General features: G+C 37.2%; 1 protein-coding gene across 1 annotated transcript in view; it reads left to right on the forward strand.

The window, feature by feature from the left end:
* Positions 1 to 19,006, forward strand: part of LOC150081680 (uncharacterized) — an 833,960-nt gene that overhangs the window by 18,844 nt on the left and 796,110 nt on the right. The window contains exon 4 of the mRNA XM_090380284.1: positions 8,084 to 8,119. Coding sequence (XP_090236410.1) covers positions 8,084 to 8,119 — 36 coding nt within the window. The remainder of the gene's footprint in view (positions 1 to 8,083; positions 8,120 to 19,006) is intronic.

The following is a 19,006-nucleotide window of genomic DNA, read 5'->3' on the forward strand; positions in this document are numbered from 1 at the left end:
CGTAGTCATAGAAGAAGAAATTTCTAAATTAAATAAATAGAACAAAAAATAATATTAACATTTTTTTTATTTATACTTATATTATATTTGTGTTATGCAAACAATTCTTACAACCAAAATAAAATATTCAGACAATGATGTTAAAATAAAAACGACGCTAGTTTTTTTTAAAGATTTCGCGGCACACTTGGAAAATTTTGCGGCACACCCTTTGAGAAACACTGGTCTACTGCATTATGTGTGTCATATGTGTTGAAAATATGAAACAGTAGGTTAATGGAAGATAAAAATTCCATGTATTTCCAGCATCTGTAGTTAGGTGTGAACCCAGAGAGACAACATATCACATCATTGTTTTTGTATATGCAGTATTACAGAATACAGCACCAAAAGCAAAGCTGCAATACAATATTCAAATCTTCTGTCAGTTATTTGTCATGTTCCACACAGTTAAGATGTACCATTTCCACCTAAACTTGAGAACTTTGATATTTCCAACACAGACTCTGATTTTGATTGTTCCTCAAGTAAGTATTGTGAATTTGAAAGGTACTGGTGAGATTAGCAGTTTACACAAGTTGAACTGAATGGTCTGATAAAGGACATGGATCTGCCAAAGAATTCAGCACAGCTTTTAAGCTCCAAGTTGAGGAAAAAGAATCTGTTCACACTTGGCATTTGATTTGTTTAGTATATGTACAGAGAAAAATAGTCCACACTCCAAGGAGTGATTTCTGATGCTGTGTCCATCAGTGCAGCTTCTTCACTGGCAGCTTTATGATGAATTTGAAATGGCTATTTTGAGTATTCTTATGGTATATTTGGCACTATGAATGCATTCTGCAAGGTGCAACTGGAAATCGGTAAAAATATGCACAGATATTATGACAGCTGTAATTGGTAATGCAGCAAAATCTTCCAAAATGGTTGACAGCAAAAGATTGGAAGTTAGTGTCTGCATACACCACGCATTTCTTATGCAACAAGAGCTTGCTAAACACAATACTGTTGTTATCACATCCACCTGACTTCTTACCATGTGATTTTATCTTTTTCTAAAAATGAAATGAACACTTATGGAGCTGGCACTACTGCAGCAAACATGAGGTCACTGATGCAACTTGAGGTGATCACTGCACTTTCCAACCCATACAGTTCCAGAACTGACACCTATAATCACTTTGAGAGTGGCTCTGTCTGAGTTTAATTATGTTTAATAGGTAAGTCAAGGAATTTTTTTGGACTGTACTAATGTTTCAGAAAGAAGTGGTGGCATGATTAGCAGTCAAGAGCATTTTAAAAAACTTGTTAGTTATTTATAAATCAAAGATGCACAAGAAGACTGACAATAATATGCTTACTAGTTTCAAAAAGCTAGGTTGTAACTTGAATATTTTCCACAGAAACTGTTTGCATTGAATGAAGAGCAGTTTGAAAGATTTCACCAGTGTATCACAACTATTGGAAAAAAAAAGATGCAACAGTATCATGATTCTAGAAAAAAAGACACCAGGAAATTAAAAGATACCTAAATGGAATAAAGAAAAGGTGACAGAGTAGTGTTGATAATCAAAAAGGGATTCATGCAATGAGCATGTATTGACACATAGCACAAAATTGTTTGAGATAAGTTCGAGTTCATATGCGTGTAAACAAAGCTGTGTTGATCTTTATTTTTTATTTTTTTATTTTTTATTAATAACAAGATACACAACAGGTAACCATTAACAGTGTATCTGAGATCAGAACAATAAACATAATAACAATAATATGAAATCCAACAGGAAGATAAACATTGATATAGATTCAAACATTAAAATCATATGTACAAAAGAGAATTGCATTAAGTTAAGTTACCGGTAAAACAAGTAATAATTAATCAGTTAGAGAATAGAAAATTAATAAAACACATAATACTAATAAACTACAATAATTAGATCAGAGCTAGTCACTTTGCAGTTTAAGAGAAGAGGCAAACTTGCGGATGGAGTTCATCAGTGATTGGAAGTTGTCAAAGAAGTCAATGAGAGAGTCATTTGCTGATTTGCCGATTCTGTTCAGTGGACTGAACTTCATAAAGTCCGTGGTGGCAGAGTCAAGGCGAAACGGTGTAAGGGTCCTGATTTGTCTACAAGGAGCATTGAAGTTGATTTTGCTAAGGATATCAGATGCTTCATAAGGTCCAATGATTGCTTTGGCTAGAAGGGTGATGTCAGCAGTAACTCTTCTGGTGCACAGAGGCCTCAGATGAAAGTAATCACACAGCGATTCATAATATACTGAGTGATAGAATAGAGGATTGCGGTATGTAAGGTAACGGACAAAATGTTTTTGGATTGCTTAAATTTTGTTAGTTAAAGTCTGTGTGAGGATTCCAGATGGGTGAACTGAATTTGAGGATTGGCAGAACAATAGTTTTATAAAGGATAACTGCATATTCGTAGTTTTCAAACTTGTATGTGTTCCGTTTGATGAATCCCAGTGTTTTGAATGCTTTGCTGGTGATTTTAAGGACATGAGCATCGAATTTAGCACTGCTGGAGAAGAGAATCTCCAAGTCGTTAACTTGGTCACACCTTTTGATGATCACAGAGTTAATACTGTACTCCGTATTTATTAGTTGTGGAGATCTGCCAGATGAGAAAGAGATTACTTTGCACTTCAAGGGGTTAGCAGACAAGCCATTCAGAGATAGCCACAGAGAGAATTTATTGAGAGCACATTGAAGCTGTTGAGAATCGGTAATCTTCTTCACTGCTGAGTAGATCTTAAGATCATCTGCATAGAGAGCAACTTGAACATTGGAGGTGTAGATGAAAGAAGGAAGATCATTTACAAAAACAATGAAGAGAAGAGGACCTAAGTGGGAGCCTTGTGGTATTCCACTTAGTGGTATAAAACAGTCTGGGTTCACTTGATTGATGATAACGCTCATCAATCAAGTGTAATATGGCTGCGTAGCAATGAGAGCAAAGGGTCACGGATACCATATAGCTTAAGTTTTTCCAGAAGTTGTTCGTGCAGGACTTTATCAAATGCCTTAGATATGTCTGTGTAGACTGCATCAACTTGAAGGTGGTTATCAAGAGCTTCAGAGGTGTATTGCCAGAAAGGAAGTAAATTTGTGACTACTGACTTGCCACTGCAGAAACCATGTTGATTCTGATCAATGAAAGGCCTGAAGACTTCGAAGAGATGTTTGTGTACTGCGTCGAAGAGTTTAGCCAGGCTGTTTTACAAGGTTATGGGTCTGTAATCAGTTACAGACCCATAACAGGTATATATCAGGCTTAATGTCGAAGTTTGCAGATGATACAAAGGTTGGCAGGGTTGTTATTGACAGTAATGGCAGTGTGCTACTGCAATAGGATCTAGATAATTTGAGCAGATGGGCTAAGAAGTGGCAACTGAAGTTTAACCTTGACAAATGCAAAGTACTGCATATGGGTAGAAGTAACCCCAGAGAAATATACCAACTGTGTGGTACTACACTTAAGGTGGTAGAAAATGAAAAAGACCTAGGAGTAATTGTGCAGTCAGATATGAAGTTTTCTGAGCAATGCAGACAGACTGCCAAAGCAGGTCATAGGGTTTTGTCGATGATATATAGGAATTTTGCTAGCAGGGAGAAGGAGGTGATTGTCCCTCTGTGTAAGGCAATGGTCAGGCCACGCCTTGAGTACTGCGTACAGGTCTGGAGGCCTCATTTTAGGAAGGATGTAGATTTACTTGAGCGTGTACAGAGAAGGGCAACAAGATTGGTGAGGGGAATGAAGGGATCCTCTTACCAAGAGAGGCTTAAGTTCTGCAAATTGCAGTGGCTGGAGACTAGGCACCTGCGCGGTGATCTGATTGAGGTATATAAGGCCTTGAATGGGTTGAGCACGCTGAATTCTGATGGGATCCTTCCACTTGTTCAGATTACGAACCTAAGGGGACATAAATTCAAATTAAGAAAAGACAGATGTAGAATAGATGTGCGGAAATTTGTCTTTAGCCAGCGGGTGGTTAATTGCTGGAACAAACTTCCATCTGTCATTGTGGAAGTTGACAGGTTAAATAAATTTAAGGAGGAACTGGACATGCATTTGGAGGGAATGGTGTGATTTTTTTATTTTATTTATTTATTATTATTATTATGTTTGTTTTTTTTGGCTGATGCTTCATAAGCTCATACAGTTGCTTTCTTGCATCACATGCCACTACTACTACTACTACATCATTTTTATCACCTTTTTTGAAAATAGGAACTATATTGACCTGCTTAAAATGCTTAGGATACTTCCCCAGCCTGAGAGACAAGTTGAAGATCTGCAGTATGAGGGGTTTTAAGGTAGTGACAGTCATTTTCCAAAATAAGCCTGGAATGTCATCTTGGCCTCTAGTATAGTCATTTCTCATGCTTTTTAATGCTGAATTTAAATCTTCATCAGTGATAAAGAGGTTAATGAGGATATCATCTTTAACAGATGTGAAGTCAGGAAATGAGGCAGGTCTCAATGTATCATTTGTTTGAATTCTGGAAAAATGTTTGGCCAACTCTTGAGCAATACTGAATTCTGCTAAATCAAATCAAATATTGAAGTCATTTTCTTAATATTCTGTGTCAATAACTGTCTAGTGAAAGTTTGAAATACTTATATATTTTGGAATAAGTAGCATTATCGTATTACATTTTTTTATTTTTCATTTGGTAAAAGTGGGTAGTTTGAATAAATTTAAGGAAGATCTAGACAGTCTATTAGAATGGATGGACAGGTGATATAGGAAATGTTTTTGTTTTTTTAGCTGATTCTGTATAAGCTTCTTTCTTGCATTATTTATAACTACTAATACTAATATTAATATTTTTTTGTGGTCTGTGGCATCTAACTCAAATATAAAAGTGATCTGTGGTTTCCACTTTAAGAAAAAAGGTTGTGAAGCACTGCTGTATAGAATCTATTCCATGCTGTGGAGTTACTGGAATTTGCTTACTGTCATTGTGAGGGATCAGTCTCATCACTGGATCCAGATTTGGATAAACAACCTTTGCTGAGAATTCATATTACAAATGTAACAACCACAATTGTGGTCTTTTGGCTCCTTCCATGTCACAAGTCAAATGGCATTGACTTTTTTTTTCATTTTGTTCATTTAGTCATATAATCCATTGAAACAAGTGGTACAAATATAATTTGGTGCTCATACTTTATTCTGGTCACCTAGAGGATGTCCAAAGTATAAGTGGTAAATTTTCCAAATATCAATCATGATTGTATGCTGTTGTGATTTAGTTGGAAAAACTGTATAAACATCAGAATTTGTTTTGGTGATTTTTATACTTTCGAAGAGTGACAATTAATGTTTTAGTAATTCATCAGATCTAACTTAAAACAGTGATAATAAGATAATTATGAAATAATGAGGATGTAGATGTATTCAAATATCTACATCTTGTTTTTCAATAATTGAAATAAATAAGGCCTCCGTAGCTGAGTGTTTTGAAGTGGGAGTGCAATAGCACACACTCTTTGATTAGACTGGGGTTTGAGGAGGATGGAGGAGGCCTCCATCCTACAACAGTCGACACTGAAAGAATCCATATTGGTGATCATTGATCAGATGGACAGTTTCTAGATAGTTTAGGAATTGTTGATTAATGGATTTCTCCATTATTTTGAAAGAGTAGAAGTAAGTGCAATGGGATGGTAATTGGATAGGAGGGTGCCTTTTTTAGGAACTGGCTGGATATGAGCAAATTTCCAAGCAGGAAGAAAAACACCAGTGCAAAAAGGTGACACAGAATAGGAGTAAGCTCAGGAGCACAGGTTTTGAAAACAAGTGGAGAAATACCATAAGAACATAGTGATCTCTTGACATCAAAATTGTTAAAAATTCTTCTGACATCATTCCCACCCACCAACAACAGACCAACAAGCCTTGAAACGGTGCCATCTGGGTGGTAGTGCCCACTGAGAATAAGTGACAATAGTCTTCTCTATTAGAGAGACATTTCTTATTCGAGATAGTGCCATACATAATAATTCATTGTGAAGGAGGATCAAAATATAAGATACACTAAAATGATGCCTTTACACTACAAAAGTAGTTTTTGTTTAAGAGCTATCTATGGTGTAGTTACACTAATACTTAATAAACAGCAAAAATATACCCAGCTCTTTGACATAACATGGCCTTGACAATGCCCTCCCGCATACACATTACTTATATGCCCTCCAGTCACTGTCTGGCCCATTAGATGCTGCCAGATTATACACTAGCTGATCCAGAGGCCTCCTAGGAAGTTACCAGTATGTTTGGTCCGGTGGACTATCTATCAGCAGCCAGCCTGCAAACACCATTTTACAGCTGTACCCACAAAATATAAGGAATCTTCAAAATATAAGGAACATTAGTTATGATGGGCATCATGAATACATCATGATGCCCATCATAACCTCAAAAGACACCAATCATACTTCATGATGGAGAGTATGTATGTATGTATGTATGATTGACATTTTGGTGAATGTTAAAAGTGAACTAATACTTGTATACAGTTCACTTTTAACATTCATTTAATAATTCTCCAAGATTTGCAGAAAAATTCTCACATTAACTCAGTGTTTCTTAGTTCTGTTTCACTTGTAAAAGACATGCCAGCTGCCAACTTTGGCATTAATAATAATTACAATGTTGTACTTAAATATTCTTTTAGTGCCATGACAGGTATATCAAGAAATGGAAATTGGTGAAATAATGAGCACTTCAACCTGTGTGGAATGTAATCTGCCTTTAATTTCTTAAAGAATTACAGATTATTCTCAGACTTTTTTTGGTATTTCCTATACTACTTCTTCATTGAATCTCCTTACAATCATTGAAGAAGTGGTAAATTATGGCAACTTCATTTACATAAAGTTGTTAATTTGATTACACATTTTTTATTTGTTAATATTTAGCCTCTAGTTTTCATATGTGTAAAAAGAACATGAATCTGTTAATAAATAGCTATTAGTAAACATCTGCTAAAGACTAATTTTAGCATTTTAAATAATTTTTTAAATCAGTTAATAATTTAGTTAATAAGATTAACATTTAATAAAATTAAACTTACATAAATAGATAGTCATGAACACTTACATTCCTGTAATGCTTTTCTTATGACACCACCAGCTTCACATACCAAGACAATGATGTTTGCAATTAATTATATTGGTAACTCCCGGGGGCTCACATCTGGTGAGTATGGGCTTGGCAAACCCAGGGTCCTGAGCTGGATATCATCATTCTTCTCTTTCTTGGTGATTCCTTTCTACTTCTCTTTCTCTCTCTCAGGGTAACTCGGGGAATTTTTTTTTTTTTTTTGTCTGGTACAGCATAAGCCTCAGGCTTCCTTGTACCATATGGCTAATAATAATAATAATAATAATAATAATAATAACTCTGTAGGATGCTTCCTACTGTTTTACCAGTAGGTTCAGTCAAGTATACTATCTAGTGCCAGCCTGAAAACACTGTTTTAGAGCTGTACCCTCAAAATGTAAGGATGATTGATTCTCATCACGCCGACCGGGCTAGCCGAGTGGGTAAAGTACCTGCCCGGCAACCCAAAGGTCGCGGGTTCGATTCCCGCCTCGGGCTTGGATCAAAGTACTGCAAAAACCTTGGGAGGTGCAATATGGCCACAGAAGCCGATGCGCCAACAACTACCAAATCAAAAAAAAAAAAAAAAAAAGATTCTCATCACAATGCCCATCATAACCTCAAAATACTTCAATCATGCTGCATAACTGAAGAGAAAAGAATTATTTTCTACCTATTGTAGTTCCTATTTCTTCCAGAGCATTTTACAATATCTGTAGAATCATTGTTGTTTTATAATAATATGATGTGTATGTTTACAGTATCTGTGATGTGTGTTAACCATATTGTGGATATTGTAAAACAGTAATATTTGAATATTTATTATATGGAGCTATTCTTGCTGAAAATGGATATTCTATAAATAATAATAAAAAAATTCCATTAGCTTGTGTTTTTTTGTAATTCTCTCAATATTTTACAAATATATTTTAATCTGAAATTGTCTCACTTACAGGGTGAAAGTGGCTTTGATCTCTTCACAACTACAAAGGTACTATTATAATTTTTTTTCTGTTAACTTCTTTTGTCTTAGTTTGCTTTATTTGGTGCGTGTGTGTGTGTGTTTATTATATATTTAGTTATATAAATACATAATGTACATACATATGTGTGTGTGTATGTAAAATACATTGGATCCTTGTATTTTGTTTTTGGTTTCCTGCAGTGAGGATACCAAGTAACTTTTATCTGTAACTCCTACTGTATGGGTGACATCAGATTTCAGTAGTCTGAGGCTGTGGATTAACAGTAGTTGCTTTGTTTTGGAGGCCACTTTGGAGCCCTAGAGCAAGTCAGTCACTGAACCTCAGTAAATCTGGCCAGATGGGATATTTCATGATGGTTGATTAATTATATTCATACTAGTTAAAAAGTGCATAAGTTATGAGAAAAAGCCTAAAGAATGCTGTAGCATAATCAAGATTTGAAATGTGGGTGGAGCATCGAAATCCAAGTGCTGTTAAAACATGTATAAATAATGAGTGCATAAGGAGTTCTGTAGCATAATCAGGATTTGAAAGGCAGGTGGTGTATCAAAATTGGTGACAGCTCCTACAACTTGTGGATTTTCATGCTTTTCTTCCTCACATGAAAAAGTACAGAGGCATTATTTTCATTCAGTTTCATCTAATGTTTTAGACTTTATCTAAAAAATTTGTTGGAAACTATTAAAATATATAAAAAAAAACTTACATTAAAGAATTTTTAACAACTTGCCAGTATATTTAATATAGCAGATTTGGAGGGGGTGGTTAGGGGTTTACTTCCAAAATTATTTTCTCTTGTATTAACTTTGTCATGCTCTTTGTTTATATTAGCATTAGCATTAGCATTAGTAGAGGCATACGATGCAAGAAAGCAAGCTTATTCAGCATCAGCCCAAAAAAAAAAAAAAAAAAAAACCCTCTCCCATTTCACCCCTCCGTTCGTTCGAAATACCTGTCCAGTTGAGCTTTAAATTTGTTTAGGCTATCAACTTCAACAACAAGTGATGGAAGTCGGTTCCACCAACCAACCACCCGCTGGCCAAAGGCAAATTTCCGCACATCTATCCGACATCCGTCCTTCCTCAATTTGAATTTATGCCCTCTGAGGTGATTATTCTGAGAAAGATGAAGAATCCCATTGGCATTGAGCATGCTCAAACCATTCAAGGCCTTATACACCTCTATCAGATCACCTCGCCGGTGCCTAGTCTCCAGACTCTGTAATTTGCAAAACTTAAGCCTTTCTTCGTAAGAGCAACCCTTTGTTCCATTTACTAATCTTGTTGCCCTTCTCTGTACCCGTTCCAGCAGCTCTACATCCTTCTTGAAATGAGGCCTCCAGACCTGTATACAGTACTCAAGATGTGGCCTAACCATTGCCTTATACAAGGGAATAATCACCTCCTTATCCCTGCTAGAAAAATTCCTGTATATCATTGACAAGACACCATGAGCTACTCTTGCAGCTCGTCTGCACTGCTCAGAGAACTTCATATCTCCCTGCACAATTACCCCCAGGTCCTTTTCATTCTCCACCACTGTCAGTGTGGTACCGCAGAGTTGGTACGTTGCTCTGGGGTTACTGTTTCCCATATGCAGTACTTTACATTTGTCAATGTTAAACTTCATTTGCCACCTCTCAGCCCATCTGTTCAACCTTTCCAGATCCTGTTGCAGCAGCATAGCGTCAGTAGTGTCCTTGACGACCCTGCCAACCTTTGTATCATCTGCAAACTTGGACATTAAACTTGATATCCCATCATCAATAGAAAACAACAACGGACCCAACACTGAACCTTGAGGAACTGACCTGAAACTTGAGGAATATAGGCTACATAGCTACAGCTCCCATACCTTTCAACAAAAGTGTTATCTTTGATTTCTCCATTGAAAATTCCAGAAATCTCCATGGATGAGGAATCATGTTATCACTGCTGAGGGAGAGTGCTGCTTTGTCTTTCTCATTTTTATGATTTTATTTTCTTCTGATTCTTAGGATACCTTTGATGTTCAGAATTGCACCTTTATAAGTATATCCCTAATTTTAGCATTAATTTGGTGCATTAGTTTTGTGGTATATTTAGCTATTTAGCATTCCTTTTTCTATAATAGTCTTGGAGGCATTAATAAATTTCTCTTTATGATAAAGTTACTTTTGATATGGACACCATGCTCTGTCACATTTTCCTTTGTACCTACCCTCCCACCCCGATTTGTATGTGTCTTCTTCTGCACTCCTTCCTTATTAGTTTGAATGCCCATTCTTGTTTTCCTCATTGTGCTTTAACTTATTCTGTCTTTTGATTTGCTTTAATTACTTTATTATAATTGCTCTATTTATTTTATGTTAATTGTTTATTAAAATTTAATTTATTCACATGGTAGTGGCCATGGTGAAGGTTATGATTTTAAGTCTAGTTTGTTATTTACTTCTGTATTCAGATTGTATAGGAACGTCTGTTGACATTAGTAGTCAACAACTAAAATACAATCCTTTTTGGAGTTTAAAAGCATTGATGTCCTCTTGAAGAGGTGGTGCTTCCAAATTTCCTGTCTTCCTCTTATTTTATTTATTTATTATGAAAATATGATTCTCCCCCTTGTCTTTCTCTTATTTTTACGATTTATTTTGATTATTAGGGCATCTTGGTACCCAGGGAAGGGAATCACATATTGTTAGGTATAACCCTAATAAAAGCATTAATTTGCTTTATTAGTTTAATGTTATATATATATATATATATATATATATATATATATAGCAGTATTCTCCCCAGAAAATTTTGCCAGCTGGGTGGCATTATGAAGTAGCCAGGTGGGGAAGTGTAATATTTCGCAATATTATAAAATTTTCTGTAATTTATAAATGTGACTTTAGTGATATAATATTTTGCAATATTATAAAATTTTCTGTAATTTATAAATGTGACTTTAGTGATATAATATTTTGCAATATAAAATTTTCTTTTATTTATAAATGTGACTTAAGCGATCCAGAGCAAAAATTAATTGCATAATTTAAAATTATATGCTCTTGTTGCATTGACCTTGATCGCATAATATGTTTGAATTAATATTGATCGAGATCAGCGAGCAGACCATACAGCACCGTGAGAGTCGCTTAAATTTTAGCTGGGCGGTCAGTTAAATTCACCGGGTGGTGCACCCATTCGATAGGTCCTGGGGAGAACACTGTATAGTGTTCCTTTATCTATAAATAGTGTCTCAGTTTAAAGTTTTAAATAAATTAAATAAATAAAACATTTATCTAAAATATAACATTTTAAATTAATGTTTTATTTAAAATGCACAGCATAATGTAATACTTAGTCATCTCCTGTTGAATTGCCTCCAAAATATGAAATTGATGCGTTATCAGGAATGGTATGTATTTTAAAATATATCCGTACTCGCTGTGTGTACTGCAGTACTGGGGAATTTCTTGGAGGAGTATGTTCACAATATGAGATCAGCATGTTCATAGCAAACTTACTCTCTGTTGCAATCAAAATAATGCCAAAGAAAAGCTTATCTTGGCCAATTTTCCACCTGTCTCCTATAATATTCCGACATATTAAAGTAGTCATATTAATAGAATTTAACATTTTATAAATTTGAATCTGCTCTTTTCAATGAAAAAACCTTCCACAAGATGGTGGTGTGGATTTTTATGGACACATGCAGGATGGACTGACAGTTTGTTTTTTTTTTTTTTTCTTTTTTTTTCTCAGGTACAACTTCATAAGGGAAGTGGATGATAAAACTTTAAATTGAATAAAATAAAATCAAAGCATTGATTAGCTGTGATTCCCTTTTATAGTAAAAATTGAAATTAAGTTTGCTTATTCTATAATTGTGTTTAAAATCATTATGTAAGACCAAAAGCTACGCTAATTCCCAATGATGTTTGGGGGACTGATGCCTAGACATAGGGGCCTGGAATGCATTAGCACCTAGCATCCCTGGCCCATTATAAAAAGTTGTAGTTATTTAATATCAGAAAAGCTGTATTTTTAAAAAATTCACCCAAGGGGCATAAGAAACATTAAACAGTTTTTCTATTAATTTGATTCTAGATCTATCCTTATGAAAGAGAATATTATTATAAAGAAAGGGTAAATAGTTTCAGTTTGTAGTGTTTGGCTTTCAGCAATCTGTAATCTGCAATCTTTCAGCAATCTGTTGCAAAATACTTCAGTCTCATATTGTGCAGGCATTCAAACCAACAGTTGCCGAGGTATTGCACTATACATTTAAAATAAAAAGCATCATTCTATAGGAAGAGATATATTGCTATTTATTTGAAAAATAGACCATTATTCAGTAAGGCAATGACATCAGTTTGTAAGTAATGGCTGTGGACAAACCAAGTTTATTGAGAAATGTGTCAATTGTGGAGACTCTTGACCATGATTTGAAGGTAACCCATCGTGAAACAGGTGGGTATATGGGATGTGTTGGGGTAACTAATAATAAAGATCGGTACATGTATACTTGCATGTATACCAATGCTAGAAGTATAGTAAATAAATTTGATGAATTTGAAGTGTTGGTCAAGACATCAAAGGCGGATATTGTTGGAATAGCAGAGACGTGGTGTCACACAGAACTGGAATTTGGGGAGTACAATGTGTACAGAAAGGATAAACAGGATAGGAAGGGAGGAAGTGTTAAAAAAAGAAGGTATACTGCTACCAAAGAAGGTATACTGCTCAACTGGAGCAGTATGCCTTCTTTGTATAGCAGTGCTTTTTTAGGAAAATATGTTTATTTTATTGATTATATAACAGAGCTAAGTATGTAAAACATTTATTAAATTTAAATAAATGTTCAGCATTTCAAAATTATCATCAGATGATTTTTCTCATATGTCTTGAAATAATGCTCCAACAGTGCAAATATTCTACACAGCAGCCCTGAATTGCTCAACACCAAAACCTTGAGGGATTCCACTGCTATGGATAAAGGGATGGTTAAGAGGGAGAAGACAGACAGTTATTATCAAAGGACTCTTCATGCACTAATGTTATCAGTGGAATCCCTCAGGATTTGGTGCTGGGTCCATTGTTGTATTTATTAATGATATTTATTAATGATATTGGTTAAATTCTCTGTATTTATTAATGATATTGGTGAAGGTATAGCAGGCTTAATGTCTAAGTTAGCACAGGATATGAAGGATGGCAAGGTGATTAATGTCAGTACGCTACTGCAATAAGATTATAAAAATTAGGCAGTTGGGTTGAGAAATGGCAGTTGAGGTTTAACGTTGACAAATGCAAAGTATGGGTAGCAGTAATCCCACATTAACATACCAACTATGTGGTACTGAGCGTATTGGAAAATGAAAAAGATCTGGGAGTAATTGTGCAGTCAGATATAAAAATTCTGTGAGCAATGCAGAAAGGCTACCAGGACAGCTCATGGGGTTTTGTCAATGATGCACAGGAATTTTGCAACAGGGATAACAAGGTGATTACTCCATTGTATAAGGTAGTGATCACACCACATCTTGAGTACATAGGTGTACATAAGTCTCGAGTATATAGGTCTGAAGGCCTCATTTTTGGGATGTAGAGTTGCTGGAATAGGTGCAGAGAAGGGCAGTGAGATTGGTGAGAGGAACAAAGGGGTGCTGTTACCTAGAAAGGATTCAATTCTGAAAATTAGCATTAGCATTAGCAAAGGCACATGATGCAAGAAAGCAAGCTTAAATAGCATCAGCCAAAAAAAAAAAAAAAAAAAACCACCTCATTTCACCCATCCACTCCCTCCAAATGTTTGTCTAGTTCTGAATCTATATAAGCTATCAACTTCTACAAAGACAGATGGAAGTTTGTTCCAGCAGTAAACCACCCGCTGGCTAAAGGCAAACTTCTGCATATCTATCCTACAACTGTCTTTCCTCAGTTTGAATTTATGCCCTCTCAAGTGATTATTCTGAGCAATCCCATCAGCATTGAGCATGCTCAAACCATTCAAGGCTTTATACACCTCAATCAGATCAACTTGCAAGTGCCTAGTCTTCAGACACTACTTTGCAAAGCATAAGCCTTTCTTCATAAGAGCAACTCTTTTATTCCATTCACTAAACTTGTTGCCTTCTCTGTACTCGTTCCAGCAGCTCCTACATCCTTCTTAAGATGAGGCATCCAGACCTGAATACAGTACTCAAGGTGTGGCCTGACCACTGCCATATACAAGGGGATAATCAACTCCTTATCCCTACTAGAAAAATTTTTCTATATATCATTGAGAAGACTCTATGAGCTACCCTTGCGGACCATCTTCACTGCACAGAAAACTTCATATCTGCCTGCACAATCACCCCTAGGTCCTTTTCATTCCTACCACTGTCAGTGTAGTACCACACAATTGAATGTTATTCTGGGATTACTGCTTACCATATGCAGTACTTTACATTTGTCAATGTTAAGTAAATTGAAGCCACTGGAGACTATGCGGAGATCTTATTGAGGTTTAACGCTATGAATAGCTTGAGAAGACACATAGGATTCTTCCTCTTGCTCAGACTGCACATGAGGGAACATAAATTCAAATTGAGGAAGGATGGTTGCAGATTACCCCAGGGGCTCATATCTGGTGAGTATGGGCTTGGCACACCCAAGGTCCTGAGTTGGATATCATCATTCTTCTCCTTATTGGAGATTCCTGTCTGCTTCTTGTTCTCTCTCTCTCTCTCTCTCACACACACACACACACACACACACACACACACACACACACACACACACACACACACACACACACACACACACACACACACACACACACACACACACACACACACACACACACACACACACAGGGTAACTCAGAAATTTGTTTTTGGCTGGTGCAGTAAAAACCTCAGGCTTCCTTGCAACATATGGATAATAATAATAGATATGCAGAACTCTGCCTTCAGCCAACAGACATATGATTGCTGGAACAAGCTTTCTTTTGTTCTTGTGGAAGTGGATAGTTTGAATAAATTCAGATAAGAACTAGACAAACCATTAGAGTAGATAGTTAGTGAAATCGAATGTATATATATTTTTTGGCTGATGCATTAGCATTAGTAGTGGCATATGATGCAAGAAAGCAAGCTTATACAGCATCAGCCAAAAAAAAAAAAAAAAACTCGTCCCATTTTATCTATCCATTTGCTCCAAACTTTTGTCCAGTTCTTCCTTGAACCTATTTAAGCTATCAACTTCCACAACGATAGATGGCAGTTTGTTCCAGCAATCAATCACCCGCTGGATAAAAGCAAATTTCTGCACGTCTATTTTGCAACAGTCTTTCATCAATTTGAATTTATGCCCCTCAAGTGGATATTATGAGAAAGAGGAAGAATCCCATCAACATTGAGCTTCTCAAACAATTCAAGGTGCCTAGTCTCCAGAACCGCAATTTACAGAATTTAAGCCTTTCTTGGTAAGAGCTCCCCTTTGTTCCCCTCACTAATCTCTTTGACCTTCTCTGTACTCGTTCCAGCAGCCCTACATCCTTCCTAAAATAAGGCCTCAAGACCTTACGTTAGCATTACTAGAGGCATACGATGCAAGACAGAAAGCGTCTGCAGCATCAGCCAAAAAAAAAAAAAAAAAAACGCTCCCATTTCACCCCTGCGTTCATTCCAAATACCTGTCCAGCTCAGCCTTAAATTTATTTAGGATATCAACTTCCACAACAGAAGATGGAAGTCTGTTCCACCAATCAGCTACCTGCTGGCTAAAGGCAAATTTCCGCACATCTATCCCCTCGACGTGGGCACCTGTACGTGGTGAGGGGACCTCCCAGTGATGCTGCTGGGTTTCCAGATTAGCATCACTGGGATCTAACGCCCATACCTTGGTTCCAGGGTTACATCTTTGGAATCCGGCGTGTGCAGCCGTGCGCCGCGACCCGTGGAATGTGGAAAGGGGGATACTGGTGGTTGAGGGGCCCAGCCTTACACCACTTTGGCTCCTGCTTTGACAAGACGGGTGGTCCCGGACCGGCCCGACTGGGATAAATCGGCGGCTGGTTCTTACTGCTAGGGTCAACTGCGTTCCAATAAGTCTCCCTCCCTTTGGTCCTGGGACGGAATAAAGACTTATTGGTAACGTGGGTATGGTGTTCTATGTGAACTCGGCGTCCCATTCGTGTACGCAGTACCTGCTAGTTCACGAGTGGGCGTCCCCTCGTAGGGCTCCGTGGTGGGTGAGGTACTTAGGCATCAGACACTTTTTCTTTACTCTCATGAGTAATTTAAATCCTTCTTCTTCTTCTGGGGCCCCAACAAGGCCCCTACCTAACCGATCAGATGAGAATGACACCAATTCTGCCAAAAGAGCCAGAACTGAGGATAAACCACATCTATAACACCGCTTTTCCTCATACTCCATTCTACCGGAGATCAGTCAATTGGGAAGATGTCACCCTTCTTCATCCAGAAAGGATTAGAAGGGTTGGCAGGATCACCAAAATCAGTAAAACGGCTGCGTTCTGGCGATCTTTTACTCAAAGCTTTAAATACAAAGCAAGCAGAAAGAATATAAAACGTGACATCCATAGGGGGAATACCAATCAATGTAACACCCCACAAAACTTTGAACTCTTCACGCGGTGTCATTTCAGAGTGGGATCTTCTTCATGTCTCTGAAGAAGAGATCTGCTCTGAACTAAAAGACCAAGGAGTGACAGCTGTCAAGAGAATATCAATGCGGAAGGAAGGGAATCTCGTCCCTACCCGAGTTCTCATCCTAACATTTAACACCCCACGGCCTCCTAGTTCCATCAAGGCAGGGTATTTAAACTGCCCAGTGAGGATCTATATTCCAAACCCACTGAGGTGTTTTAAATGCCAAAAATACGGCCACTCACAAACGACTTGTCGTGGTAACCCTGCCTGTGCTCGATGTGGTGCGAAAGACCACGAGAGCAAGCACTGAGGAAATGAAAATGTGAGTAAGAGTGTGTTACACTGCCCTAATGATTGTTACGAGAATAACAAACAACTATACAGAGAAATAGTGGGCCAGTAAATTAGAATGTTTTATAATGGGTCATTTTAATTTTTCAAATATTGACTAGAACTCATTGGTTGGTTGCTCACAAGCTAGCAAGACTTTTGTGGATTTATTGAATGACTCTTTTCAACAGTTACATGTTAGAGAGGCAACAAGACAGAGCAGTATTCTTATTATCAGCAGTGGTTCTATGCATTAAAAATCTGCAGGTAACAGATCCACTGGATCACAGTGATCATGGTGTACTAATATAGGATTTATATAAAGATTATAAAAAAGACTCACATTGGTAAAAAATAACAGATTTTTCTCTTGTAAGGGTGAATACAGTGGTCTCAGACAGTTTAAATTCTATGCAGTAAGGCCAACTGATGATGTTACTAACAGCAAATTCTAAATTGAAAGAATTTAGATAAGTCCAACATATTTAACTCCAACAGAGAGCTAAATGATTTTGTTATAACTGAGAGCAGAGTTGAAGAGAAATTGTTGAAGTTAAACATAAGAAAGGCACCTGGAATGGATAGGATTTATCCAGTTAAATTAAGAAGGCAGTGAAGAAAGTAAGAAAACCCTTAGCCAGAATTATTTGAGCATCTTGGATTCAGGGAAGGTCTCTGCAGACTGGAGATGTGGAATATATCCCCAATTCACAAAGTGGGGAGGAATCAGAGGGTTACATGAATAATTACAGACCTGTAGTTTAATTTATGTTCCAGGGAAAATAATGGAGTCACTGGTTAAAGAAGCATTGCAGGATCATTTGGACAAGACTGCAGTTATAATTGAGACATAGCATGGGTTTGTTAAGGGGAAGTCTTGTCTGACCAGTAATCAGTGGTCACAAAAGAAATGGATGCAAAAAATAATTTTGGTATTATATACTTGGACATGACGTAGCCGAGTGGTCAGGAGCGAGAGTGCATAGCACGCATTCCTTGAGAAGACCGGGGTTCAAACCCATGGCTGCTAAATATGATTAACATTTGTATTGCTTGATTTATTGTAAACTCCACTGACCTGGTGGTTGTGCCGGAGTATAAACAGAAAATTTATTTATTTATCAGACATCAGGAAAGTTTTTGATGCTGTTGCGAATGGAAGACTACTCCATAAATTTGAGTATTATGGCATCGAGGGCAAGTTACTGCTATGGATAAAGGGATGGTTGGGTGGAGGAAGATGGAAAGTGGTAATGAATGGACACTGCTGTTCATGGACTAATGTTATTATTGGAGTTCCCCAGGGTTTGGTGTTGGGCCCATTGTCGTTTGCTGTATTTATAAATGATATTGATGAAAGCATATCAGGCTTAATGTCAAAGTTTAGAGATGATACAAAGGTTGACAGGGTGGTTAATGATAGCATGCTGCTGCAACAGGTTCTAGAAATGATAATCAGATGGGCTGAGCAATCGCAACTGAAGTTTATCATTGTAAAATGCTAAGTACTTACTTCATACGGGTAGCAGTAACCCCCAGATTAATGTGCCAACTATGTGTTACTGCACTCAGGGTAGTGCAAAATGAGAAAGACCTCAGAGTAATTGTGCAGTCAGATGTGAAGTTCTCTGAGCAGTGCAGACAGGCTGCTTGGACAGCTCATGAGGTTTTATCAGTGATGTACAGGAATTGTGCTAGCTGGGATAAGGTGATGATTATATCATTGTATAAGGCAATGGACAGGCCACATCTTGAATACTGCATACAGGTCTGGAGGCCTCATTTTAGGAAGGATGTAGAGCTGCTGGAATGAGTACAGAGATGGGCACTGAGATTGGTGAGGAGAACCAAGGGGTGCTCTTACCTAGAAAGGTTTCAGTTCTGCAAATTACAGCATCTGGAGGCTAGGCACCAGAAAGTGATTTGATTGAGG

This window comes from Mastigoproctus giganteus, chromosome 8 (assembly GCF_048544385.1).
Source record: "Mastigoproctus giganteus isolate SK-2022 chromosome 8, ASM4854438v1, whole genome shotgun sequence".
Lineage (NCBI taxonomy): Eukaryota > Metazoa > Arthropoda > Arachnida > Uropygi > Thelyphonidae > Mastigoproctus > Mastigoproctus giganteus.